The 17,690-nt window shown below is 50.5% G+C and overlaps 1 protein-coding gene across 3 annotated transcripts in view; it reads left to right on the forward strand.

Moving 5' to 3' along the window:
• Positions 1-17,690, forward strand: part of NOL9 (nucleolar protein 9) — a 160,876-nt gene that overhangs the window by 113,250 nt on the left and 29,936 nt on the right. For all 3 annotated transcript variants that reach the window (XM_078642549.1, XM_078642547.1, XM_078642548.1), the window contains one exon: positions 12,477-12,610. In XM_078642549.1, coding sequence (XP_078498675.1) covers positions 12,477-12,610 — 134 coding nt within the window. The remainder of the gene's footprint in view (positions 1-12,476; positions 12,611-17,690) is intronic.

Genomic DNA, 17,690 nt, shown 5'->3' on the forward strand with positions numbered 1-17,690 from the left:
GTGCAGTGATAGTTAGGCCCAATGTTATCCAGTGAGGGAAAGGGGGCCTCCGGTTGGTGGCTGCTGGCTAGTAGGCCACGCGGCTGTGGGAGCTGGGCTCCTGGTCACTTGCTCAGGGCAAATGGGGAAGTAGGATAGGGTACAGGTTGCACTGCCAGGGGCACTCGGGTGGCTGGGTGCAGGGTGCTTTTGAGCCGTCGGGTGCTCAATGTTATTCAATGAGGAACTTGAAAAGGGAACAAAGGCTGCAGGCTTCTGGACGAAGGATCTTCTGGAGCGACCAACACTTCGAGGGGTAAGTTGGGATCTTGGAGGATAGGTAGGAACCCAAGAGTTGGGCACAGGGGGCTGTGGGGCGCTGGGTGCAGGGGTGTCTTTTGAGGTCGGGAAATCTTACCCCCTGCTGGTCGCGGGCTGGAGGGGTCCTCTGTCCTGAGGCTGCAGGCATCATCTGGGTCGTCGAGGAGGGTCTTTGGGCACTGGACTTCGGGTCCCAGTTGCCGGGGGGACGTGCTCGTGGTCCTGGATCACTCGGGCGGGGCTCGGCGGGTGCAGAGTGGGTTGGTCCGGAGCTTCCTGGCTGGCACCAGGGGTGTTGTTGCAGCAGAGCCTCTGCTGATGGGGAGTTCCAGGCTTTAAGAGGGTCAAGGCAGGCAGGTCCTCTGAGTGTCCCATGGTTGCTGTCCGCAGAAGTCGCCGGGAGCAGGTTCCAGGGTCGACAGGCCGGTAGGGCTGGGGCCAAGTCTGACTATGACTAAGTCAGTTGTTGTCGTCCTGTTGTTAGTAGCTGCACGGCGGGTCTTCTTCTTGATCTTCTTTCTTCTAGTCTTATCGGGATCTAAGGAAGGAAGGTTCAGGGAGCCACTAAATACTGAATTTAGGGGCGTTACAGGTAGGGCATTGTCCTGGGGTGGGTACTCCCCCCCCCCCCCCCCCCCCCCCTAGCCTGATTCTCTTCTGTTGGGGGGGGGGGGGGGGGGGGGGGGGGAGGAGCCTAAATGTGATTGGGCAGGGCTCCCCATCTACAAGATGGCAGGAGCCCAGGGTTGTGCTTCACCTAGTCTCCCCCACCTGAGGGGTGGGGTTGGCACAGGCTGGCACACCCCCCTTCCTGACGTAGTTTTTCCCGCCAGTCTTCCCGCCAGAGTCTGGGTCAGGACTGGTGGGGGCCAGTTGCTGGGTATAGCAAATGGTCCGGATAAGCTCACAGAAGCCTTTGAAGCTTACCCCTGCCCATCCTGGGGGAGGAGACCTAGCACCTCCCCCCAGGATGTGCATTGTTGCAGGCCCAGGAGAGCGGGGGGCTCTCCACCCAGGGGTCCAGCAACATGTCTGCTGTGTGGCAGCCTCTGCAGCCACTCAGCCCAGACGTGGATTGTAGGTTAGGGTTTCAGGGGGCATCTCTAAGATGCCCTCTGGTGCATTTTACATCAAATCCCACACTGGCATCAGTGCGGGTTTAATGTGCTGAGAAGTTTGGTACCAAACTTGTCAGTCTTCAGTGTAGCCATTATGATGCTGTGGAGTTCGTAATGACCACCTCCCAGCACCATATACTCTTAATGGCATCACTGCACTTACAGTACCCAGGAATGGTCCTGGGTACTGTAGGGGCACAGGGCTCCTGCACCTGTGCCCACACCTCTGGCATAGGGCACCCAGCTAGAGGGGTGACTTAAGTATGCCAGGTCAGTGGGTCCTGTGGGCATGGCCCACAGGGATGTGTGCCATGTCGACTTTGCAGGCTGAGTGCCTAAGTACAGAACTAAACAAAGGCAGTATGTGGGTGCCAGGGTACAGGTCCCCTGAGGGTGGCACAATAGGTGCTGCAGCCCTTAGGGGTCTTCTCTGGTCAACATGCCCTGGGTACCTAGGGTACCATTTACTAGGGGCTGACAGGTGGCCAGAGATGCCAATTGGGTTTTTAGTTTCAACACAGTTTTAGGGAAGGAACACAGGCCCTGGGTAGCGGGTTGACAGGAACCCAGGGCACACTCAAAGTACATCAGCAGTTCAGAAAAAAAGTGGGGGCATTCCAATGCAAGAAAGATGGCACTTTCTCACAAGGCATTTCAACAGTTGAAGCAGAAGTCGCGGCGGGAGTGCCGAATGAAACAGCGTCTCTCCAGGTCGACCTCGATCAGCTGCGGCAGACAGCTTCAGATACGGCCGTGGTCGTCTTAGTCTTTCCCCGATGTCGTCGCTCCCCGGTGGGTAAGTGTTGCAGTTTGTCCCTGGGGGCTGGTGTTCGTCCTTTTGGGGGTGTTGAGACTCTGCGGGTGATGCGGCCCCAGGTGTCCGCCTCCTATCCACAGTTTTCCGGTGAGGGGGCGTCGAGAGTCCAGATAGACATGCGCGGCGGCTTTGCGGGCCTCTTTGGCGTCTCCTCCTTCCCCTCCTGGGGCGTTGACGGATCCCTTGCCTCGCGTGGGGCCCTCCGCACGGGCTGGTTCGGATCCAGGCTTGGAGGATGTGGTTCTGTTGGGGTGCGGTCCCTCCTTCAGGCCACGACGTCTCCGCCTCGCCACAAACTTCCGTGGTAGTCCCTGTGGTGTCGCGGGAGGTCGCCGGGGCTCGGGTCGCATCCCCGAGCCCCGCTCTGCCTTCTGGGCAGGCAAAGGCCTCCTCCAAGGCTGAGCTGATGGCGCCGGTGTCTGCTTTGGGCAGCGCCACAGGGGTCGTGATCTCTCCTCATCCTGTTATTGGTCGAGGTGAGGTGGGGGACTCCTCGTCCCCCTCCGGGCCCTTCTTGTTCCTCCCCGGGGGCCGCTGCCTCATCGGAGGGCGAGTGGGAGGTTGATTCGTCCCGGGCGACACCACATGGGTCGCTGGACCGCCTCTGCAACATTCTGGGTGGAGGACTACGGGTCACTCCCCTGGTCCCTCTCGTCCCTCCACGCAGGCGGCTGCCTCGGCGGAGGTAGAGTCGGCGCCGTCCCTGCACCTCCCCTTGGCCACTTCGGCTCCGGCCTCACTCCGGTCCCCGGTGCGGTGTGGCTCGGAGGAGCCTATCTGGTCTCTCCTTCGGCGCCGGATGGTGCTGGCATCCTACCTCAGGGTGTGGACTCCACGGCTTCACACAGAGGTCGTGCCACGGATTAGTCTTCGGACGCTCCCTCTTCTCTGGAGGCTGACTGCATATTGGTTTCCTCTTCCCCGGAGACTTGCCGCCGTGTGGTGTCATTTTTGCCGGCGTCGTCGAAGGGTGGCTCCCTGCCTTTTCTGAGGCCGAGGTGCTCATCGGAGGAGAGGCAGGTCCCCCATTCTTCAGTGCCTTCGGGCTTCCAGGTCTGGCCTTTGCCCTTCCCGCTTGGCTTCGGGGACGGACGACCGCCTTAGTCTAAGCTGTCACCCACGGAGGAGCTGCTTTCTTCTCCGCGAGGTCCTACGGAGGTGGGTGCGGCCTTCGCTCACGCGGTGTCCACAGATGTGGGCATTCTGCGCATGGGGGACCCGATTGGTCATTTTCCGGCGGACCATCTCTTGGAGGTTCTCCACCAGGGCTCTGGTGGGAGGGAGATCTTACTCCCCTTTGAGGGTTCGCTCCTTTCTTGCCTGACTGGGGCTTGGAGGTGTCCTGCCTCAGGGGATCCGGTGCCTCAACACCTTCCGCACTGACACCTTCCGGCGCCACGTCACCCGGCTTGCCTCTCCCTCCACCCCTCTGCTGCCAGTCCACTTTTGCGGACCGCTTTCCCCTCCCTGCCACCACTGTTGACTCTGTCGTCCCGGGTGGCCCATGGGCTGGACTCTTGGGGGCGCAACATGTTCGCCTCAACCAGTGCTGCTCTGCGGGCCCTTAACACCTTGTGCATTGGGGAGGGCCTCCTCTTGTTTGTGGGGCTCGGCGGAGTCTCCGGGATCTGCGGCTTCCCAGGAGACTGTTCAGGTGGGCTTGCAGCATCATGCGTTGGATGGCCAGGAGCTGGTGGCGTTTATTCTCTGCTCCGGACATCTCGGAGGTGTTGGGCCGGGCCATGGCTTACTCATTCGCCCTCCGTCGCCATGCATGGCTTCGGGATGGCGTGTTCCCTGCGAATATTCGGGAGTGGCTCATTGATCTTCCGTTTGATGGCAGCTTGTTGTTCCGTGCCCCGGCTGATTCGGCCATCCAGATGTTCCTGGCTGGGCTCCGTCTGCCTCCTACTCTTCCTCCTCTGCCTTATTCTCCTCCTCAGCCTTATTCTCCTCCTCATTCCCCTCCTCAGTGACTGCTGAGTTGAGCTGGGTTTGGGCTTTTTGGATGCCCTAGCTGTAGATGGTATTTGTTGGCCATTGAGTCCTCCTTGCTTGGACTTTGGCATTGTTGGCTGCTGGACGCCCCTTTTTGCCTGTGTTTTTTGCTGGAATAGTTGACTTGGCCCTGAGAATTAGACCTTCTGTTTTTCTTTGGGCTGATGTCAAGCCTTCTGCTGGGCTGTTTTTTCTTGTGACTCTTTGCTTTCTCCTCTGCTGCGGAAGTTCTTCCAAAGAGGGTTCCCGTGTTTTGGGACTTACTTTACCCTGTGTGGGGTAGTGGTAGCTGTTGTATAGCTATGCTCTGCTGGGGAGTGCTGGTTGCCTTCGGGTGCCTGTTCTCCATGGCGTTTCTGTATGTTGCTATTGCTTCTTGAGGTTGTGTGCGCGGCCCTTGTGTAGTAGGTCCGGCTATTTCCTCACCCTCCTGCTCTTGTGCTGAGAGCTGAGATGCTTCAGTGTCCCTTATGCTTCTGGCAGCTTATGGTTGTAGCTACCGCTCTGGCTGGCCTGTTGCCTTCCATCTGGGTGGGCTCGCCTCTTTCCTTGGTTTCCTTGCACTCTCTGGGCTTCTTCTTCTTCTTATTCCTCTGCCTGTCCTGGCGTTGGGTGAAGGCTCTGTTGCCCTGGGGGTGGAGTGGGATGCTTCGGCCCCTCCGGCCTTGCCCTAGGTTCCTCTGTTGTGAATGTGTGTGTCTCCACTCTTCCTTCTCCCTCCTACATCCCTTCTGGTGCAGCTGGCGTTGGCTTGTGGGGGGGTCCTTTTGCCTGGTAGGGACGAGGTTGCCTCCCTGGTCTACAGGTCTGGTCCCCTGTGACTTTCTGTTCTGTCCAGACTGGTGGGGTCCTTTCGCAGACCCTCCTTCCCCATGGGTATTGCTAGGGTATCTATTCTACGTGTCTAGTAATCACGATCAGATGTAAGAGTTACTTACATTTCCAAGAAAACTGACGTAGGCATGCCACAGTGGGGCCTATGTGACCTCGCTGACATCACATGCGCGTTTGACCCCTGGGCGGAGTCGCGTGCTGTCGCCCCGACCCGGCGCTTTACTACAAGACATTTGGGCTATAGCCACAGCCACCTCTTTTGCAGAGAAAGTTATACTATAAGCAGCAATAGGGCAGGTAGGGCCTGTATTCGCCTGATCAAGTTGGTCCCCATAGATATATTTAAAATGGGAGAACCAAAGCTCTTCAGGCATGTTACACTCCACTATGTTTGTCCCCAAGTCAGAAAAGAAGGGTCTGTTAACGACCTCCCAAAATTTCGCACTATTCTTGAACTTATCAACAAACAATAGATCGTCCCAAGCCTCTTGTTTAATTTCAGATTTGCGATTACGTAGTGCCCGCTTTTACTCCGTCCTTAGCATAGCTATTCTATTTTTGCCCTGGGGTATATGCTTCAGGGCGAGTAATAAGTTCCGGTGAGCAGCCGAGCAGTTACAATCAAACCACCTCTCTGCCTATTGAACGCCTTCTTTTATAGGTAGGGGGAGGGCACTATCTACCTGTTTACAAATCTTCTCAAAAGCTCAACAGTTGCCACTCCTCCTTGGGTGCTATCTAGACAGAGAGCTATCCCTGTGCCTACAAGATTTAACATGTTGGTCAAAAAGAGGTTGGGTACCACCATGACCCATTTCAATCTCCGCCCTTGATCCCTGGTTCTCAATATGGGATCAAGGGCCCTAATCTCTTCCCTCCCCTCCCCACTTCCCCCTGTGGTGTTTACACAACCCCTTGGACTAATATGAATAGGGTTGTGATCACTAAAATGCGACCATTGTACCACATATTCCTTTACGTAGAGAGCTAAAATTGTGCTAACAAATATATAATCAATAGTGGAGAACAGACCCCTACCCTTGCAAGTAGGAATACCCCCCCCCCCTTCTTCTCTCCTGTTTGGGAGTACCAACCCAAAATCTGCAAGAGTATCCTCTAAGCATCGTCCTTGTGTAGAGTTTTTGAAGTGGGTCTCTGCATTATCACCTGGACCAAGTTCATCAAACACCTGGCACTTTTTTTGACACAGATGAATGTTCAAATCACCCAGTAAAATAATCGGGAACTGAGCTGTTTATCTCTATAGGCCTGTAAGAAGTGACTAAGCGTATATAAATGTTCATTGATCAGTAACATATCAAACTAATTATAAAAATTAATAATAAGAAGCCTCCGCGCATGTGCTGGATTAATCTCAACCGCTAGACAGTTCGCTGATTCTGTATCTAATTTACAATAACTTCCTTTTATTTTTAGGCAGATCAGTGAGAGCAAGCCACCCTTCGCCTGACCTGCAGCCAATGTTTGCGCAACCTCTGTAAAAGAGGTGTAACCATCCAGCCAAAATGTGTTTTCTAAATCCCATGTTTCCTGGAGCCCCAATATATCATATTCCTTCACTAAACCAGGCCACGAGGGATCATCACACTCATTTTTTTAGGCCAGCTATATTCCAACTTAAAATTTTCAGGGTATCTGTCCCTCTTTCTGCCTCTCGTGTTGGTACACTCATGCTGGATTCAGACTGACTCCAATAGGTCTGACCTCGTGTAGGAGTATGATTTGCTAGTCAATCATTGGAGTCTTACTGGCTCAAAGGAGCAAATCTATTGGTTATTTCTAATGTGTTTCCAGTAAACCTAGAGCCTGTGGCCACCCCAGATGTAGACAATCTGACAGTTTGTGTTTTCGTGTTCTCACTATTAAAATTGGGTTCTCTATGTGACCCCCCGGGGGACCCACCCGGTCTGTGGTCTTTCTACAGTGTAATTGAACCGGGATGTAGAATTTACATATACGTTTCTCCTAGGTGGGTGATAAAAAAAAGCCTAAAGGGAGTGCTCTAATTTCTCCTGGGCTACCATTACCATGTTCTTTAAAAAGTAAAGGGGCTACATTAGGCTGATTAAAATTCACCACAATACAATCTCCATTGACTGTCTTCAAACCCTGGCCAACCCACCCCACACGTCTCGCCATATTAATATGTGAAGCTGCTTTGGTCCCACCCTCTGATAGTTTTGTACACCAATGTAAAACTGCGATTATCAGTTGTTCTGAAGATTCGTTAATATTATCTTTATGATACGGGGCCCCAACTAGGACAGCTGTAAGAGGGGTGGCCTCCGGGGGCAGGTGAAACTTACATTTTATTTCCCTGCCCTCGTGAGGACTGCCTATGCCTCGCTCTTTCCGCAGAAACTGTTAAGTGTTCAGACTGTGTTTGGGATCCTCCAGGAATCAAAGAAACACCAGATTCAAGATTATTAGAGAGACTATTATCTAAACCACCCATAGGGTTCACCTGATAAGAAACCATAGGTCGCGCTCCCTCAGGTGCTTCAGCCTGGTTATGACTTATACCTTGGCTTGAGTCGGCTCCCTCATGCTCTTTAGGTGTAATCTATGGAAGTCATTTTAGTTAAAGGCTCCAAAGCAATTTTAATACAACTAAACAGGTCCTCTTTAAAAGTCCCCCAAAAGGTCTCAATATGCGATTGTATGGTAGTCTCAGCTGCTGGGGCAAAAAGTACTTTGGACCCATCTTCTATGCCCTCCACGCCACTGCACCCGGCTCCCGATTGATGATCGGTTGTATTAGTCCCCATCTTTATGCCCTTTCTCCGTTTTCTTTTATTTTTAACCCCCATCACCTGAAGTCAGATCACACAGCTCTGACCTACCACCGGCCAATCGAATCTGTAATGTGCGAACTTTCAGGAATTAGGTCATCCAAGCTAAGGCTGTTCCATTAAAGACCTAGCGTCCCCATTATTTCTACAAGAATGGAATGGGACACCGTGTTGAAGGCCAAACTGTTCCACCCTAATCCAGGAGTGGTCTTGGATGTTCCATGATACCTAGGAGGGCAAATTCAGTGCTATGCCCAGCCGTAAAACCCGATTGAGAGGTGTAGGAAGTTTTGGGCTTCCACAAAAGTGGTTAGCAGCAAATTCACATGTTTCTCCAAATTTTCGGAGAAGACAGGCAGCATAAAAATTGGTCTAAAGTTCGACCTGTTGGTGGGGGTCAAGTTAAGGCTTTTTTTTAAGCGGTAAGCTCATGGCCTGCTTCCATGTCTATGAAACATAACCCACATGTGGAGAGTAATTGAGAAAATTAACCACAAGTTGTAGTAGATGAGGGCCCATGAGGTGGAGCTAAGTCGATGGGAGGGGATCTTGCTGAGATCCTGATTTAATCTGTAGCATAGTCAAACAAAAAATGAGGGGTGTCCAGAAGAGACAACAACTTCATTTTAGGAGACTCGTTAAGGGTATTAATTTTTTCCTATTGGAACGTGCTCCCGTGCATTGGTGTTGGGAGTAAATAGAGTAGCCTGCTCTTCTTCCCTTTGATCCTTTGTCATATGGTGTTCAACGTCAGCCACCTTTTTGACAAAGAAGTGGGCCAGTTCTTCGCATCTTGAGGGTGATAGCGAGGAACCTGGAGATGTTTTGTTAGGGTCAGAGTTCCTTGACCACGTTGAAGAGTCTTGGGGCAGTTTTGGGCATTGGAGATTTTGAATGGGGAAAAAAGACGCCCGAGCTGCCCTGCAGAGCCCGTGAAGATTTGTTATAGCTGTTTTGTATTTAGATTTTGACTCCTTGTCAGAAGACTTTCTCCAAATCCTTTTGAAGCCCTTGCGCCGTTGCAAGAATATATAGAAAAATATTTCCTGGATACAGTTGTTATTTTGGGTTAATTACCTCCCCCTTTATTGCTGAGGGAATGCAGTGGTGTATGGTAACGGTTATTGTAGGAAAGTGCCAATTTCTGACGTGGTCGCACCCACTTTTCGCTTGGTATTCAATACAATTTTGACTAGAAGAACACTGGGTTCCTGCTAACCAGGTCCCCAGTGCCAGTTTTCTTTCCCTGAACTTTATAATTGTTCCCCCAATTGGCAATTCATGTGGCACCCCTGCAAGTCCCTAGTAAATACAGTATGGGTACCTAAGAGTGTCCCGTGGCTACAGCATGTATTGTGATAAGCCTAAGAGACCACTCACCTAACTCATGCTTGACTGCCATTGCAGTCTGCGTGTCTTGGTGCAGACAAAAGTAAAAACACAACCTGGCACACCACTGTGTGCCATGCCTACAGATACTGCATACAGTATATGTGTTTTACCCCTACAGCAGCAGGCCTTATAACTCCGTGTCCGTATGCACTGTACTGCATGTGTCCGCGTATCTGCATGATCCGATTTGACCCTGTGCTGGCCAGTTCCATTACTGCCAGTACAAGTAACTAGGGAAGCCATTTTAAGTACATGGGCAGGACACTGGTAAAAACGAGTTCTCCCCAGTTACATGATGGCTTAACTGAAACCAAAGATGTTTGGTAACCATCATCTTGTATTAATAAGCCCATAATGATTCCTTTGATGGATTTATTAATACATGCACCCAGAGGACACCTTAGATGTGCCCCCTGAAAACATAACAACTGCTAGTATGCTGGCTGGCTGACTGGTCCTGGCCTGCCTGCCACAATAGACTGGTTTCTAACCCACAGGGGTGAGGGCCAATGCTCTCACAAGGTCAGAAACAAAGTTTGCTCCGGCAAATGGTGTCCAGACCCACTTCCAGCAGGATGACCTGTAAATTTGCATTCCAAGATGGGGGGCTTCAAAGAGGCTGCTGCATTTGGTATGCAATCTGACTGCCCTCCTCCCTGACCAGGGCCCATTTAATTTGGCACCAGGAGAATTAGTAGTCAGAGAGATGTGTTCACCCTAAGGCTAGGTCCACCCCTAAGGTGAGCTACCTGATGTGGACACAACATTTTCGAGTCTGCCATCTCTGTGATTGCAGACATGGGCACTCTGGGACAGGGTTATGCCCATTTCCCACAGGAAGTGGTCATTTAGGAGGTGTAGTGACTCCAGTGGAATGTAGCCCATTGACTACTATCCTACACTTCCCTAACACCCCTATATTTAGTATGGAGTGCCTGGCGCCAGCAAATCGGATCATTCCGACCTGAAAGAAGAACATAGATGCGGAACAGTTGTAAAAGCAAAAACAGAAGACCAGCAACTGACTTGGCGCCAACCCTGCCAGCCTGTCTGCTGTCCTCCACAATTGCACCAAAGGTGACATACACCCAGCAGCATTCTGTGCCTTCAAAAACCTGGGAGGACTTCTAGCCTTCAACCAAGACTCAGGAACTCCAGTGGAGTAGCAGAGCTACTCTCCTGCAGGCATCCCAGAAGAACTTTGAGGACACCGTACTGCCAAAAACCTGACACCGGAAGGCACTACTGAATCAGTGCCCCCTAGCCCGAGTTGAAGTGGGCCAACTGTGCCAGTGTAGGTTTCCCAGCTGTGGACAAAAACCCGACTCCTCAGGACAGCACAACTCCTAAGAAGAAAAGGTTGTTCCTTTCTATTTAGGTGGATATGGTCACGGTTGTTGCTAAAAATCCATCACTCATTACTTGATCGAGGAAGTAGTAGATGCCCCTTTACTTCTAAAAATAGAAAAAGGCAGGCTAGATTAAATATGTATGATCCCTGCCATAGCAGAGCTTCACTTCTACTTATACGCTTGTACATAAATCAACACCAAGGCTGGCTGCCAAATGGTGACTCGAGCACATTTAAACCAGTCAAATCTGTAATGTCCCAATGTCACAAATTACTTCAAGAACAGAAAGGTACCATACGAGAGTTCAACCAGAGCCAAACCCATAATAAAGAGCTTGCACAATCTCATTTGTTTTTCCTTTAAATCACATTTTGAAATGTGCTTAAGTAATTGGACTAGTTTGAAGAATTCATTGATTAACTAAACATACTTATAGCAGCCTGGTGTTTCTGTTCCATAAGTATTTAACTAGTAATCTAATATTGTACGCTTCTTAGTTGATTAAAAATGCATTTTTTTATTTGAGTTTTATATAGCGCTGTCTACACCCGGAGGTATCCGAGCGCTTTACATAAGGTTCCACAAAGTTACAAAATTACATCTGTTACTAGAAAAAGATTTCAAGAGCGTAGAAGACTAGATAAATGAGCTTAGAAGGGAAAGGGGGTAGGGTAAAGGGGTAGGAGGGAGAATGCGACGGAGAGACGAAGGAAAGTCTGCCCAAAGTCCGGCTGGGTAGGTGACGGCCAAGGGGGGGGAAGTCCACAGCCCCTCTCCTCTTTAGCTATCAGATAGCTCCACCAGGCATCGGCCAAAAAGCTAGCTCTCCACAGTCAGAGGTAAGTTAATAGATTCAGTATCCTGATGGGTAGGCCGGTTGGGTTCTGGTCGATGTCTGTTTTTTTTCTTCCCCCCAGAGTAGTAGCACAACTCGGTAGGGGCCACTGTGGCAGCCATCTTGGGGATTCTGGCCTTGGTGTAAAACTGACCTCCCCGGCGCCATGAGGCTGCCATCCAGTACAGCGCAGTTCTTCCTCAGATGTAACTCCCAATGTCCCCGCAGCTCTGGCACACAGTGAAGGGTGGTTAGAGAATACGTTCTCTCCACCGGGGCTTTTGAGTCCTCTTAACTGGAGTGGGTGCTGTCTCTTACATCACCTCCTCACTGTACCATGTTGCCGCTCTATCTTAAGGGTGAGGGGATCTCATGGAAGTAGGTCGTGTGATTGTGTGCTCATTGTTCGTTCCGCCCGTGATCCGATTTACATGCCCGGGATCAATAATGCCGAGAGGGTACAGCAAGCACTGCTTTGCGTTGCGTCGATATCCAGTGCCACAGTAATGGCTCGTGGTCCTACGTGGCGATCTGTGAGATATTGACACGGGACTGCAAGGCGAGCGCAAAGTGGATGTAGTGTGCGTACTATGCCCCTGATGGATGCACCAGCTATGTTGAAGTCATGCGGTCATTTAAAAGTATCACTTTCGGCTGCCGTATGGTTGGTGAGGCAACTTATGCATATCCACTTTATTCCGACCTAAGTATATTAAAAAGTGAATGATGTCTAACTCCCTGGGTAATTGACTACATATTTTTATGCAACTTTCCAAGTGACACCATTTCTGGGGTAAACTAGTGCAAATTGACATGAGCTAGTGTAATGCTGCCCTGTTTATTTGTCGGCTATTTCGGGAAAAAGTTAAGGATCCCATTGATCATAAAAAGAATTAAAATGTTTTTAACACTGTATAGCTCTGAGCTAAAAGACAAATGCCTTCCTCACCTTTATTTGACTTCACGAAAGCCATGTAACCAAATTAAAAGACAAAACTGTTTAATCTTGTTTTTAAGGAATTGTACGAGGGATTGACATGGAGAAGAAAGTATACAATATACTGACCCCAGTGGCATCTCATCGGTTGAGGCTAGTAAACTGCCTGCTCGTTGGCAGCATCACTGTTCCACACAGTATCTTTAAGAACCAGGTAAGGCAATCAATTTTAGGGTGCAGTTTTTTGGTACTTTGGTATACAAAACTGCCAAGAAATTACTGTAGAATTTTATAGTGTTGTGTTGCATTTGTGTGGTTGTTGCTAATAAGCACTAGTATTACTTTATTTCTGTCATTATTATGACATCACAACCATTTTAAATTGTAGTCTTATTTGTTTTATTATTGTTAATGAGAACTTATGTTGTGCTCATTCTACCATTATTATGGCAGCCTTTTCCATTGCTGTCTTTTCTTTTGGGAGCTAACCAAGACAGTGTGATGACTTTGCCAAGGGGTGGTATCCTGGTCGAATAAAACACGAATTAATTAAATAGGCAGTGTGGACAGTTTCACATACTTGTGCTTTTGTTAACAATAAATAATTATCCAGAAGGTCTTGATTTATGTCAAAATATGCTGCATACAATTCATTATCACCTGAATTGGTGTGGTGGATGGTGGAAGTTGTGGAATTGCTTTGTTTCATAGTGGGAATTTAATGAAGATGCACCAAAATAATATGCTCAACAGTCCAGATGACATCCACTAGTACTATTACATGCATTTGTTAATTTTTTTATACTTAACCGCTTATGAATGTGACTCTACAGAAGATATTCTTTTCAAAGAGCAAAAATGTCAGGTGTGAGCAGAAAGGATAGAAATTAGCTTGGTAGTAATAAGTGATCAACAATAGAGGAAATAGTGTGCTTTGAAGGTGAGCTGAGGCGAGCTGAAATGGCGAGAAAAGACCACAGATGGATTTTAAAGGAGCCACCACAGACCTGACTCAACACAGCATCTGACAGCAAAGTCAGCTCCACCTTTCTTCGGAATAGAAAGAAATCATAGACTAAAAGATTCTGAAAATGAATATCTAGACGTTCACTCATTAACAAACCACATCCACTTATCAATGATAGACTGCGGGGATAGACTTCCTGCAGAGTTGTTTGAGAAATCAGTTTTGAGGCTTATGGACACCTATATCTAATTCCCAGACTGCCGCTGGGCCTCTCTACGAGACCTATCAAAGCAGGTCTATAAAGTTACAGAAACTGAGACACCATCCTAAGACTAACACATGAAAGCATGATTTGTCATACCTAAGTTCCTCCATCTTCCCTGATTTGCAGTACAAAAGGCCAGTTGGGTGTTCCTAACTGTCCAGAAAAAAACTCGAGCAAGCTAACATACTGTTCGAGGCATGTGGGCTGCTAAATTCATATCTTAGCATTAGATCGCCGCCTAGTGTTGGGTCCGGATGATTGCACATTGTTGTCCTGGAAGAGTCTTCGAAGTATCCTGAGATAGGTGGCTCCTCCCCTGGACTACAGTGCGCATGGGCATCGGCTCCATCCCCAGATTGTTTTTTTCCGCCATTGGGTTCGGATGCGGTCTCGACGTCTCTCTGTCGGAACCGAGAAAAACTAACTTTAAACGGCCAAAAGGCCTTGTATTCTTTGCGTCGGTATTGTTTGCGTGCGGTCTCGAGTTCTTCCGTCTCTTGGAGTCTGAATCTGCGGAGTGCTTACACTCTTCGGACATCGGGGCCTTCTCATCGCGACACGACTGCAACTTTACAGCATGGAGCGGAGTCCGTTTCAGCTCTGTCCGCTCTGTGGGTCCAAATACCCACATATAGACCTGCACCCGGTCTGTAACAAATGCCTTTCGCCAGACCATGACGACGGCAACTGCAGGGCCTGCGCAAGGTTCAGGTCCAAGAAAACACTCAAGATTCGGCGCGCGGTGCTCCTTGAAGCCAGACAAGCGGCCCCAGATCCAGAAAACATCTTCGGCGACCAAGAAGACGAGGACCAGAGCCATCATCTTCAAATCTCCCCGCCCGAGACGGAGGTCGAGGCAGATCCGGAACACGACGACGGAGTCGGGGGTCAAGGCCTTGAATACGTCGAAGAGGTAGGGGACGTCGAAGAGGTTTATGGGGCCGCGGAAGATAGCTCAGGGGACGAGCTATGCCCCGAAGGTTACGAAGATCGGGATCGGGTCACGGGATCGCCTGTCGGCCTTACCCTAGACCCCGTACCGCAAGCCACGGCCCCGCCTTCCGGCCCGGCCACGGACAAACTTGCTGGGCAGGCCTTATCGAAACCTACGGTATCGACTACACCTAAAATGGCCGACCCAAAATCGAAACCGAAACTTATGGATTCGAGCACACCTAAAATGGCGGCCGTACCAACGGAAACGACCAAACCCGCTGCTTCATCGACTCCGTCGACCTCCGGTCCACAGAAGTCGAAGAAATCTGTCGATTCCACAGTGTCAAAATCGGCGACAGAGGAGGGATCCTCTAAGAAGGGTGGTCGGCACGGGTCCACCGCTGCGGCGCCGTCAAAGCCCGCAACAGCCAGCGAAACGGCTCCGGTTCCGACTGGGACTCCGTTAGTCGGACGCGTAGTGGAGACGGAGCCGACAAAGTCACACGGATCGAAGGCTGGTACATCTGCGCATCGGTCCAAGGACTCTGGGTCGGCGGCTGCGGCATCATCGTCAAAGACTCAGAAGGGGCAACAGGACGTCGGATCCGAGGGCAAGGTCAAGACCTCCTCGTCGACGCCAAAGGCCACTGTATGTGACGCGTCCCTCATCGCCTCTTCACTACAGAGAATCAGGGAGAAGGCCTCTGCTGCGTCGGCTCCGATGCCATCGCCACAGAAGCCGACGGACACTCCGGTGAAGCCTGCGGGTAAACTTCTCTTCCTTCTGCCGCCAAAGGAGGCGCCGAAGGCCTTTTCAACAAAATCGACGCCAAAGAAGTCGGATTCTTCGACGGCGGGGGCATTTTCAAGTCGGGTACTCGACTCAGAAGAGGATTCAGAGCGTTTTATCGACGCAGACACGGGCAAATTGACCCTTTACAAGAGGAGAATCACTTCACAGCCAGTGGACTCCTATGTCATCCCCCTAAAAAAGAAAAGGCTTCCTCAGGACGCTTCAGGCCTCATGGAACCTATCCAGCCTCCTCCAAGACGGAGCCCAACTCCTTCACCAGAACACTCTGAGGGTGAGGGATATGGTGAAGATGACCAATACACTTTCCCCATCAATGAACCAGATGCACAGCCGGATTCATATGATGACATTGGTGACCAAGGCACCCAGGATGTGGGGCAAGACCCACAGCCTGACCCACAGCCTTTCAGTGCACGTGCATCCCCAACAGAAGATTCTGCAGGTTTTCATGCACTCATTGAGAGGGCAGCTGCTAATCATGATGTGGACATGCATGCTGACCCAGTAGAAGAAGACTTTCTATTTGACACTTTTTCCGTCTCTGAAAGGACAGTAAAGACACTGCCTATGCTCAAAGGGGTCCTCAAACATGCGGCGGACATCTTTAAAGAACCTACCAGGGCGAGAGTGGTCAATCCACGTATCGAAAAAAAGTACAGACCAGCACCTGCAGACCCTGCATACATTCGGGGACAGTTGCCGCTTGACTCCCTGGTGGTCGCAAATGCCCGCAAAAGGGCCAAATCCCAAACAACGGGTGAAGCTCCTCCCCCGGATAAGGAGTCCAAAGTGCTAGAGGCAAGAGGCAAAAGAGTAGCTGCACAGGCTGCCAATTTTTGGCGTATTGCAAATACACAGGCACTCTTAGCACGTTACGATAGGGTGCATTACGACACCCTGGAGCAAGTTTTACAACACCTGCCTCCGCAGTTTCAAGAGGGCACCAAACTGCTTATAGAGGAGGGAAAACTGATCTCCAACGCAGCCATAAAGTGTGCACTTGATACCGCGGACACAGCCGCTAGGGCCATTAACACTAGCGTCATGTTGAGACGACAGGCGTGGCTCCGCATATCGGGGTTTAAACCGGACATTCAAACAACCATACTTAATCAGCCAGTCAATCCTGATAGACTGTTTGGTCCAGATGTTGACACCACCCTAGAAAAAATAAAGAAAGACACCGAAACTGCTAAGTCTATGGGGGCCCTACAATCACAACAGTTTCGTGGCAACAATTTTCGTCGCTCAGGTGCACATGGAGTCACCAGAGGACAGATGGGTCAACAATCACAATTCTCTAGAGGTGGAGCACAATCCTCGTACCCCAAACAGAACAAGGGGGGTTACCGAGGAAACAGCACCAGAGGACGTGGCAGAGGAAACAACAACTCCCGCTCCTCTACCCCAAGCAAACAGTGACTCTCTGTCACTGCCCCCCGACCACTTAACACCTGTCGGGGGGAGACTACAGCAGTTCCTGCCCGTCTGGAGAAACATCACCACAGACAGGTGGGTGCGACAACTTGTCCAGCACGGTTATTGTCTAGAGTTAAAATCCACTCCACCCAACATTCCACCAAGGCAAAGGCCTATGTCTGCAGAGCACTTGCACTTATTGCAGCAGGAAGTGGTGGTAATGCTGCAAAAAGGAGCAATCGAGCTCGTGCCAGTGGGGGAGGAAGGCACGGGGGTATATTCCCTGTACTTCCTTATTCCAAAGAAGGACGGATCTCTCAGACCCATTCTGGATCTGCGTCCCCTCAACCTGTATATACTGTCAGAACATTTCCATATGCTTACACTACAACAGATTCTTCCCTTGTTAAACCAAGGGGACTTCTTAGCAACCTTAGACCTCAAGGATGCTTATTTCCACATTCCACTACACCCGTCCCACAGGAAATACCTCAGGTTCACTATCCAAGGCAGGCATTATCAGTTCAAGGTCCTACCCTTCGGAGTCACCACAGCCCCAAGAGTGTTTACCAAGTGTCTGGCGACAGTAGCGGCGCACCTCAGGAGGCAGAACATCCATGTCTACCCCTACCTGGACGACTGGCTCGTTCAAGCCAAGTCGGAACAACAGTGCGCCGCGAACGTGTCAACTACCATTCACCTCCTTCACGATCTAGGTTTCTCGTTGAACTACCCAAAGTCGCATCTTCAGCCGGCACATGTCCGGCAGTTTCTGGGTGCGACGATCAATACCCTGACGGCCATGGCTCACCCAAACCAAGTCAGGATAGACAGCATGCAGTCTCTAATCCAGAAGTTCAGACCACAACACTCACTTCCAGCGAGAGTGTTCA

Source organism: Lissotriton helveticus, chromosome 5_1 (genome assembly GCF_964261635.1).
Source record: "Lissotriton helveticus chromosome 5_1, aLisHel1.1, whole genome shotgun sequence".
NCBI lineage: Eukaryota > Metazoa > Chordata > Amphibia > Caudata > Salamandridae > Lissotriton > Lissotriton helveticus.